This window comes from Neofelis nebulosa, chromosome 2, assembly GCF_028018385.1.
Source record: "Neofelis nebulosa isolate mNeoNeb1 chromosome 2, mNeoNeb1.pri, whole genome shotgun sequence".
NCBI classification, from domain to species: Eukaryota; Metazoa; Chordata; class Mammalia; order Carnivora; family Felidae; genus Neofelis; species Neofelis nebulosa.
In genome coordinates, this window is record NC_080783.1 from 212917865 (window position 1) to 212927843 (window position 9979).

The 9979-nt window shown below is 50.5% G+C and overlaps 1 protein-coding gene across 1 annotated transcript; it reads right to left on the reverse strand.

Moving 5' to 3' along the window:
• Window positions 1–3493: 3493 nt before the first annotated feature.
• Window positions 3494–7272, reverse strand: LOC131493679 (PRAME family member 8-like). Its single transcript, XM_058698324.1, has 3 exons — window positions 6531–7272; window positions 5533–6093; window positions 3494–4399 (listed from the first exon to the last, which is right to left on the reverse strand). The coding sequence occupies exons 1-3, from the start codon at window positions 7151–7153 to the stop codon at window positions 3841–3843; spliced, it is 1743 nt and encodes a 580-aa protein (XP_058554307.1). The 5' UTR covers window positions 7154–7272; the 3' UTR covers window positions 3494–3840.
• Window positions 7273–9979: the final 2707 nt, after the last annotated feature.

Sequence of the window (9979 nt, forward strand, 5' to 3'; positions counted from 1 at the left end):
TCTGGAAGAAGGTACATGAAATTGAACTCTCTGGAGAGGGGCCCGGGATGAAGAGAAAGTTCAGGGAGATGTCTGTTCTGTCTGCGTTAACGGAATGTTTTACCTGGATAACGTTGTCTGTATTACTTGGACAAAACCAAAACCAAGCATGGAAGACCAAGGCAGTTCGCCCTCCTGTACCGTTTACATGTACAAATGTGGGGACCACAGAATCCCACCGGCGCGTCCTTCCATATCCAATTTATTTATATTATTGGTAGCCTGCTAATGTTGGCTTTCCCCAAATTTGCATTTAGCTCTAAACTGATGGTTCATTTCCATGAACGATGCAGCTATAACGTTTGCTACCACCAGGCTCTGTGCTCTGCTATGGGACCACAGGGTGACAGGGACACAGTCCCGTTATGGGCCCATCTCTGTCTCACAGGTGAGACTGTCAAGGGGAAAAAAAATAATCGTAATGCATATCCTAATCAGGTGATCCGGCAGTCTTGGCCCTTGCCATCTGTCCAAATGAGGTGAAAACTTAATGTCCACACCGGAACCTGCACTCAGATTCTTGGAGCACCTTTAGCCATAATTGCCAAAACCTGGGGGCAACAAAGATCTCCTTCAGTAGGAGAATGGAGGAATAAGCCAGGGTGTAATCAGTGGAATATTATCAAGCCATGAAAAGCCAGGGACAGACCCAAATGTCTATTACAAAGCAAAAGAAGCCAATCCGAACAGGCTACTGACTATATTATTGCAACTGTAAGACATTTTGAAAGAGGCAAACTCTGGAGACAGCGGAGATCAGTGGTTTCAGGCACTGTGGGCAGAGAGGGATGATCGGAGAGCAAAGAGGCTTTTTAGGACAGTAATACTACGCTGTGTGATATTGCAATGGTGGACATACATCGTTGTGCATTTGCCCAGACCCATAGGATGCGCAGCACCCAATGTGGACCCCGATGTAAATTAGTACGGAGTTTGGATGATAATGACACGTCAGTGTAGGTCGGCCAGTTGTAACAAGGGGACCTCTCTGGCGGCGGGGGGGAGGGTTGCTGCGCGTTGTGTGGGGTGGGGAGGGTCGAGTTAAATGGAAACTATTTTCTGCTCAATTTTACTGTGAACCTAAGATTGCTCTAAAAGATAAAGTCTACTTTAAAAATTGAACTATAACCTTCCAACTCTAAAATTTTCTGATTCTAATTTTTTTTTTTTTTTTACAGAGGAGACAATTCTTGTTCCTTGATTTTTTAAACTCAGTTTTAAAATCTCACTTGTTCACAGGCATCAAATGAAGTAAAACCTTTTTGAAAATATCTGCATGTGTGCTTTAAAAACATTAAATTTCTGGGGCGCTTGGGTGGCTCAGTCAGTTAAGTGTCCGACTTAAGCTCAAGTCATGATATCACAATTTGTAGGTTCAAACCCTTCATCGGGCTCTGCGCTGACAGCTCAGAGCCTGGAACCTGCTTCCAATTCTGTGACTCCCTTTCTCTTCTGCCCCTCCTCCACTTACGCTCTTTTTCTCTCTCTCAAAAATAAACTTAAAAAAAATAAATAAGGGCGCCTGGGTGGCTCAGTCTGTTTAGCATCTGACTCCAGCTCAGGGCATGATCTCGTGGTTCATGGGTTCGAGCCCCACGTCGGGCTCTGTGCTGACAGCTCAGAGCCTGGAGCCTACTTTGGATTTTGTGTCTTCCTCTCTTTCTCTGCCCGTCCCCTGTTCGTGCTCTGTCTCTCAAAAATGAATAAACGTTAAAAAAAATTAAAAATAAATAGATAAAAAAATAAAGTTTCTTGTTAAAAAACACTTTCTTTTAGAATCTTTAAAGGCGATATATGTCTCTAATATTTATATGTATCACAACACAAGTATTTACACTCAAATCGCATTTACCTAACAGATTTTTAAAAAATACTGATTGAAAAAAACAAAAAGCGAGTATAGCCCAGCGCGCAACACAAACTTGTGTTATCCGTATCTACCAGCAGGTGGCATACGAGTCCTGAGGCTTGGAAATGCTCCACACTAGAGAGAAATCCAGTCTTTCACATGTGCCCCCCCTCTCCCTGCACCGGCTGCTGAAGCTGGCTGCGTGAATCATGATCCATTGGTGGCCACATGTAAAAGCTGAGTCCCATGGCATCCCCTGTGCCCTGCTTTCAGGAACAGAAGGGAAGATGGAGGAGTCAAGGGAAAGACCCATTTATTGAGCTCTTATTGTATGCCAAGCCCTCCACGTGCATCATCTTATTGGATCCTACAAAAATCCAATAAGCTGGGTTATTATTTTACGGGGAGACTGAGGTGCTTGTCTAAGTCCCACCAGCAACTCAGCCCCCGAATCCTTAGCAGAGAACCTTCATTTGGGTGCCCTTGTTTAGAGTAACTGTGTTGAGTTTTTTTGTGTGTGGGTCGCCTGGACGGCTCAGGGATGCCCAGATGGCCAAACTTTAATCCTGGATGTGTCTGTAAGGGTGTTTCTGGAAGAGATTGGTGTTTGAATCACTAGACTGAGGTTAGAGAGTCTCAGCACCGTTCAATCCCCTGGGGACCAGAATGGAGCCAAAAGGGGAAGGAAGGGCAAATTCTCTCTTCTCACCCATGAACGTCTGGAGCTCTCGGCTCTGAACCCTTCAGACCCTGGGGCTCACACGGGGGTCCTCCCTCCTCAGGCCTTTGGCCTCACACTGGGAGATACACCATCAGCTCCCCTGATTTTTAGGGATTTGGTCTCGGACTGAGTTACACCACTGGCTTTGCAGGTTCTCCAGTTTGCAGATGGCGGGACTTCTTGGTCTCTAACCACATGAGCCAATTCTCCCATCTCTGCCCCAGCCCTGCTCGTGCATTCTCTTTCAAAATAAACATAAAAATTAAAATTTGCCTGTCTGTATGATTTCAGTGCTTTTGCTAAAAGGAACTTGGATGAAAAATTAAAATAGAATAAAATTAATAAAATAAAAGGAACTTGGATGTCTTTCCTGGCCACTAGTTGAATTCAAGGACTACTACCCACCTGCAGGCACGGTGAGGCCCAGAGTTCTCCAGCTAATCTGCAGCGTAAACAACCCCTTCCAGAACCGGGCCCTGCCTTGAGCAGCAAAGCCCTTTCTCTGCACAAAGGCCAGGCACTGAGGTCTTTGGAACCATCTGGAGGACGGTAGCGAGTGCTCCTGTCCAGGTCAGGGCATCCGAGGCAGCAGCGAGGGTCCCCAGAGCCGTGTGCACCAGTGGCTCATCGGCCACTTAGTATGTCCCAGTTGCGTGTATTAACCCCCTGAATAGCCCCCGAAACAAAAGAAGAGATGCCCCAGAGAGAATAAAGAACTGGAGAAAATCAGAAATATGCTGTGAGCTCCTGGGGACAAACCCCAGGGCATCAGTGAGAGTTTCTGACTGTAGACAGCTCGGCACCAGCTTTTTCCCCATCAGTTAACTGGAGACTCCTGAAGTGTATACTGGGACAACTGGTGAAGGTATCACGGAAGGCACCAGAGAGTTCACACCAAGGTTATTTATTTCCTACCTTTTCTTTACAACCCTCCACCCAGGGATGAGACCCACGCGTGGGTCTCAGGCTCAAATCCCCCTCCAGAAACAGTCACGTTTCTGACTCTATAAGACACAGGTCCCTGGAGGTCCCAGCAGCTCCCCAGGTCACTTTTCCTCCACCCAGCACCCTGCAGTCCTGGATCACCTGTCCTTTCCCCATTCACACTGAGCAGATGTCTGAAATCGTGGGTCTGTGTTCCCCTTTATGTATGATATACCTATAGCCTAGATTTCCATCTCCTAGTGCCCAGAAGGAAATTTCTGGTGGATGCACTCAACTAGTCAGGCCATTAGCAGGACACAAAGGGGTCCGAATCATAGACTATCTTGCTGCCACAGTGAGGACAGGGGTTAGTTCTAAGCCAGATGGTCCGGGGCAGTCCTAAGTCCTTCAGAATGCCCAGCAGCTCAGCCTGAGCCTGGGCAAACCTCCCTGGGTGGATGATCCCCCGACTGCTGTAACTCTCCAGAGGGGCAGGATACAGCTCGAGGCTCAGGCGGCTCAGCCCAGAGGTGTGATGCAGCAACCTCTCCATCAGGGCCATGGAGAGGTGGTTCCCGCGGACACTGAACGTCTGGAGCTGGTGGCAGCGGCTGAGGGCCGGCAGGATGGCCTCCAGGTGGGTGTCCGAGAGTCCACAATATTCTAGTACCAGGTCCTGGACGGTGGCTGCCACTGTCTCGAGCAGAACTTGGAGGGGCTTGGGACTAAAACAGGCCAGGCTGAGGCCACTCAGATCCAGCTCCTTCAGCTGACTGATGCTTGGGCACTGGGACAGGCATGCCAAGTCTGATTCTGTAAGCTGGCAGTTGGTTATGGAGAGGGCCTCCAAGGGGCTCTTCAGGCACCTGGGGAGAAACCAGGCAGTTAGGTCTGGCGATCGGGGGAGCAGGGAGCCTTAAGGGGAGACAACTGGCTTGTCCAAGGCCAACATCGTCGTGACCACCTGATGAAAGTCAGTCCCAGGATCCCAGTCTCATTTTAGGCCGAGCCCTTTCACTTGTGCGACTGAGTCAAGTTCGCAAAAATCTTTAAAGCTCCCTTTCCCCATCTGTCAAGCAAGCAGAGTACAACATACTCCACTTACTTATGGAAATGAAGGTAATGGAATGAGCTAGAATATGCTCAATTAAGCATGGGCACCAGTGAATTTTGATGGTGGTACATGCAAGACCAGAAATGCTCTCAACTCAGGCTTCCTTCAGGCCGCTGCTTGGGCCTTAGGTGCCCATATCTTTGGGCCAGGTGAGGCTAACGGAGACACACAAAGAACGAACCAGGGCAAGGGGCGCTTCCGGGGGGCGGAGGGGGGGGGGTGCTCAGTCCGTTGAGCGTCGGACTTCGGCTCAGGTCATGATCTCATGGTTCGTGGGTTTCAGCCCCATATCGGTCTCTGTGCTGACAGCTCAGAGCCTGAGCCTACTTCGGATTCTGTGTCTCCCTCTCTCTCTGCCCCTCCCCTGCTCGTGCTGTCTCTGTCTCTAAAACATAAAGGTTAAAAAAAAAAAAAAAAAGAATAAATAAACCGGGGCAAGACCCCACCCCGTCGGCTGGGGGCGCCAGTCTGCAGGGGCTCCCATCCCTGCGTCATCCGCAGACCATCTAGCGCTCCTCATCCTTCTTTCTGCTCTTGTTCCTCACCTCCAGGAGCCTGCATTTCCCTCATTGATGACCTGACCTGGAGCACAAAACCTTTCACAGAGGGGAGTTGAGACGGGCTGTGCAAGCGCGCGAGGCCGGGGAGCTCCGCGCTTACCTTGGGAAATGCTCACGTCGGCTGTGGCTTCCCCCTCTTCGGGGCCCTCTTCCCTTCACTGTCCCCCCGGCCACCTTGACTCGGACCTCTCTTCCCAATGGAAGAATTCCCAAGCCCACCCCCACGCCCATCTGACCCCCCCCCCCCACAGCGTGCGGCTTCCCGGCAAGGCGTCTCTTTCCACAGCCTCCAACCCAGTCCAGCCCAGTGGGGCCCCGCCCTCACCTGAGCATCTGGCCCAGGCAGCCCTCGAGGAAGGCGGGAGATTCCATACGGAGCTTCCGCAGGTGGCGCAGCCGGAGAAGCTGGGAGGTGAATCGGCCAATGTGCTTTTCCTCGGAGGAGGAGGAGGGCTTGTGGATATGGGAGAGGACGAGTCTCTGCACGTTACTCATCCGGCCCAGGTAAGGAGCAAACTTCCCCAGGGTCGACAGCTGCCAGGTGAGATGCACCTCCACCTCCAGGACACAGCCCAGCTGCACCAGATTCAGGACCTCCTTAATATTTTGGACGGGCATCCCGAAAATCGTCACCTTCTTACAGCACAGGTGTAGCGATCTCCTCCGTCTGGCCCACCTAATGAGGTTGGCCAGGCGTTCATCCAGGGTCCTTTCCCTGAGGCAGAGGTCTACGAACACTGTCAAGGGACCCGAGGGCCCCTTCATCCTTAAGCTGTCCTCTGCCACGGGTCCCGTCAGCGGGCACTCGTGGACCCTGGCTCCAGACCACATGCTCCAGAAGTTCCGACTGGCATTCCGTAAATCCAGCACCCGCAGTTTCCACCTCCTGTGGGCGACAGGGGAGATTGGCCGAGATGCTTCGCGATTGGTGCAGAAAGAGACCAGGAGTCTCAGCTTGGGCAACAGTGGGACACCCCCCCCCCCCCCCCGCCGCGCCTTCACTTCACATCCCAGACATCGCTCAGCTGCTCGCTCGCCCTCTTCTTCCCTCCCTGCCTTACTTTTCCCTAACTCCTTTTCCCCTCCCATCCTCCCTGGTGTCTGCTTAGTTCCTTTAAGTATCACTGGCAGGAGGTGGAGACAAGCGGCCCTCGCCTCCAGAAGGCATTGCCCACGGGGAGCCCAGCAGCGGCCAAGTCCTAGACTCCTTCACTGGCCTCATCGGATGCCTCTAATCCACCCTTTGGCCATCCAGTCTCCCTGACCCCAGCCGCCTCTTCCAGGATGCCCGGGACCCTACCAGGCTACATGGATGAGCCTTACCTGGGCCGAACCTTCCGGGCAAGCAGGCAGTCAAGCCCATCGAGCACGGCTTGTAAGGCCTTCTGGTGAGGCATCTGTGTCAGGCCCCCCAGAGGGAGGCGGGCAAAGGGCCAGGCCCGCACCGTCGCCTTCAGTGTCTTGTCGCACCTCCCAGCCAGGGCCTCCATGAACAGCAGTGGGAAGAGCTCTGTGGGCAGATACTCCAGAGCAGCGATCGCCAAGTCCTCGTCCTTCAGCAGGCTCTTGGCCGCCAGTTCCAGGAGTCTGGGCGGGGTCCTGGTGACCATCCTGAATCTGTTCTGAAAGGAATCCTCTGGCAATGTCAAGGGAACAAGTCCTCCTTCCCGGGCCAGGCCCATCTTCTCCTTGCCCTCGGGAGGAACCCACTCAGGGCCAAAGTCACGGTTCTGGCAATGGTGGGAGGGCCTCAGTTTACCCCAGTTCCACTCTGGGCTCTGTGGCCGGCCACAAAGCCATCGCTCTGCCCCTGCCGGCACCGGGGCGAGTGTCTCACAAGTACCAGGGGGAAGGAAACGCAACTGCTGGCCCAGACATTTCCACCCACTGCTTCCCTTGATTCCAGTTCCACTGGCAAGTGGTAGTGAGGGGCCTGAGAGTGTCATGTGGCCTAACTCATCCTCAGTGCCCCCTGACTGGGAAAGATGAGGGAGATACCTCCAAAAGTTTTAAATGAGAAATTGTAAAAGCCATGTAACAGTGTTATACAGAATTTGGGAGTAGCAAGAAAATCCCTGAGAGGTACATTTCCATGCATGCACAAGTGGGGGAGGAGGGGGAGGGAGAGAGAGAGAGACAGACAGACAGAGAAAACCTCAAGCAGGATCCACACCCAGCTCGGGGCCCAACTCGGGGGCTCCGTCCCACGATGGTGAGATCATGACTTGAGCCCAAATCAGGAATCAGAAGCTCAACTCACTGAGCCACCCAGGCACCTCACGTGGGATGTTTTTAAGCGTTTAGTTAAAAAAGAAAGAACTGGTAAAATCACAACGCCATAAACTATAGGAGCGATAATTGAAGGGCACAAACTAAATATTTAAAATGTCAAGAAATAAAAATTTAAAAATATATTTAAAAAATCTGCCTGGCCAAGACATTTAAAAATGACATGAACCAAAGCTCAAAATCAAAATGTTTGGGATTTAGGCAAAACTGTACTTAGGGTCACCTGTGTAGCTCAGTCGGTTGAGTGTCCGACTTCGGCTCAGGTCATGATCTCACGGTCTGTGAGTTCGAGCCCCACATTGGGCCCTGTGCTGACAGCTCAGAGCCTGGAGCCTGCTTCAGATTTTGTGTCTCCCTCTCTGGGCCCTCCCCCTACTTGCTGTCTCTCGCTCTGTCTCAAAATAAATAAACATTCAAAAAAAAAAAAAAAAACAACCAAAGCCTTAAACCTGCTCACCTCAAAAAGAAAGGAAAAGGAAACGTGTGCCATCTTGAGCTGCATGGGATGGGAATGTCCTTAACCAGGACAGCAACTTACCATCTCTGAGGCAGTCGGCCAGGTGCTCAGATCTCGGACCTGGTGGAGAAGCCAAGTCTGTGGTTCCAAGGATGGAGGGCTCTGTATTTCTTCTCTGGTGCCTGAGGCTTTTACATACCTTTCTAATCCCATATCCCCCACCCCTTTCAACCACTGACTTCTAATTGGAGAACAACACTTGATTAGATTCTTCAATCTCCTTCCGGCTATTCCTGATTGGGTCTTTGCCTTTTTCTAGATTGATTGAATCATATGCCTATTCAGGAAGGGGAAAGAGTTAGAGAGGGGGGGAAAGTCAAGAACTCATTAATCGATTCACTCCACAAAAATGGATTGGGTTTTACTAATAGGGTGTGGTCTAGCCCTGAGTATGAGACAAGGAAGTTTAATCTATTCCTGACATTAGAGAGTATCAGTTATTGGGCAATCTTTGACCCCATCAAAATTATCAAGAAGTTCCAGAGTTAAAACAGCTTCATGCAGACAGTGGTATCATCCCCAAAGAAAACAAAATAAGGGTCTCTGAATCAAGTTGTCACTTAGGTTTTACATCAAGTAATATAGCAAATCGGGAGCCCACTCAGGGAGCAAGGTGGGGCAGCTGGGTTGCGGTTGGTTCTCCAGACCGTAAGACTTCTCTGAAGGAGATCAAGTCAAAGTCATAAGGAGAAAGTGGGGCTAGGGGCTGGGCAGGGCAGAGGTGGGCGATCCTAATGCGACCCTGTGAATGACCCAAGACTGTAAAATACGGGTTATTTTCCTTGGGGAGCAGGGAGATTGAAAGACTTTTCTCTCAATAGAGACATTAACAAGGGAGTGGCTGGGGTAGAGACAACACCATTCTTGAGGGCAGGGAGGGAGTTTCTTTCTTCAGACCCTCCAGGGAGGGAAAGGGTGTTTCTCCCAGAAAGATGGGATTAGCTTGGGGACCTGACCTGAGAAGCCTAAATCTAAAAATGTCAGCTGAGGGAGAGGCAGGCAACCCTAGCAAGTCAGACACTTCCAAGTCTGAAAGCTCCAGCAAGGGTGGACACTATGGACCTTCGGGATCTTGGAGCCAGGAAGACAAATAAACGTGGGCCGATCACGCATGTGACCTCGTCAGCATCATGGCAGCTGTTTCCAGGAGACATTTTCTTTTAGCCTCAGAGTTGTTCCCACAGAGGACACTTCCCAAACAGCAGGTAGATTGGCCCCAGCCATTTCTGGGGCCTCAGGAACTTAACCTTTCCAACCCCACTGGCCCCTTTCGAAGCATAATTTGACAATGAACATTTCCTCCGATTTAGGTAACAATTGAGGCAAATGTAGCTTCAAAGACCCCTTTTTACCCTTAAGATATCTTGGACACGGAGAGCCTGACCAAGGACATGACATTAGGCAAAGAAATAAAACTCTCTGTTTGTAACAAGTGGAGTACACTGAACACCACCCCCTTTCCCCCACAAAATCCAGAAGCTATGTTCAGTGTTTGCAGATCTGCCAAATGTAGGGATGAATCCCCACCCGGGCTGGATCACAAGTGGATTCTTTTGAAGTCTCAGGATATGAAGAATGGGAGACTATCCCTCTGTTTCCAGATAATTCCCCAAGCCTTTCTCTCCTCCATTCAGTGTGAGGTCCAAACAATTCTTCTATTACCACTGGGTGCCAGGGCTAAGATTCTTTGAAGGATGTTCTCCATCTTGGTATCTTTCTGGAAGATTCTTTTTTGCCACATATCTGCCCTCGGGATAAATGGCCTTTGCATAACATTGGGTTTAGTTGGATTGTACTCAACAGACATTTTAACTCCTAGCAATCACCTTTATTAATAACCTGCATTAGGGTGAGATTCGTGACAAGGATAATCATAAATGCCTGTTATTGAACACACACTGGGCAAGCCATGGTGCCAGCACTTTTCCTCCACTGCCTCAAATAACCTTCACAGAGAATCTGAAGA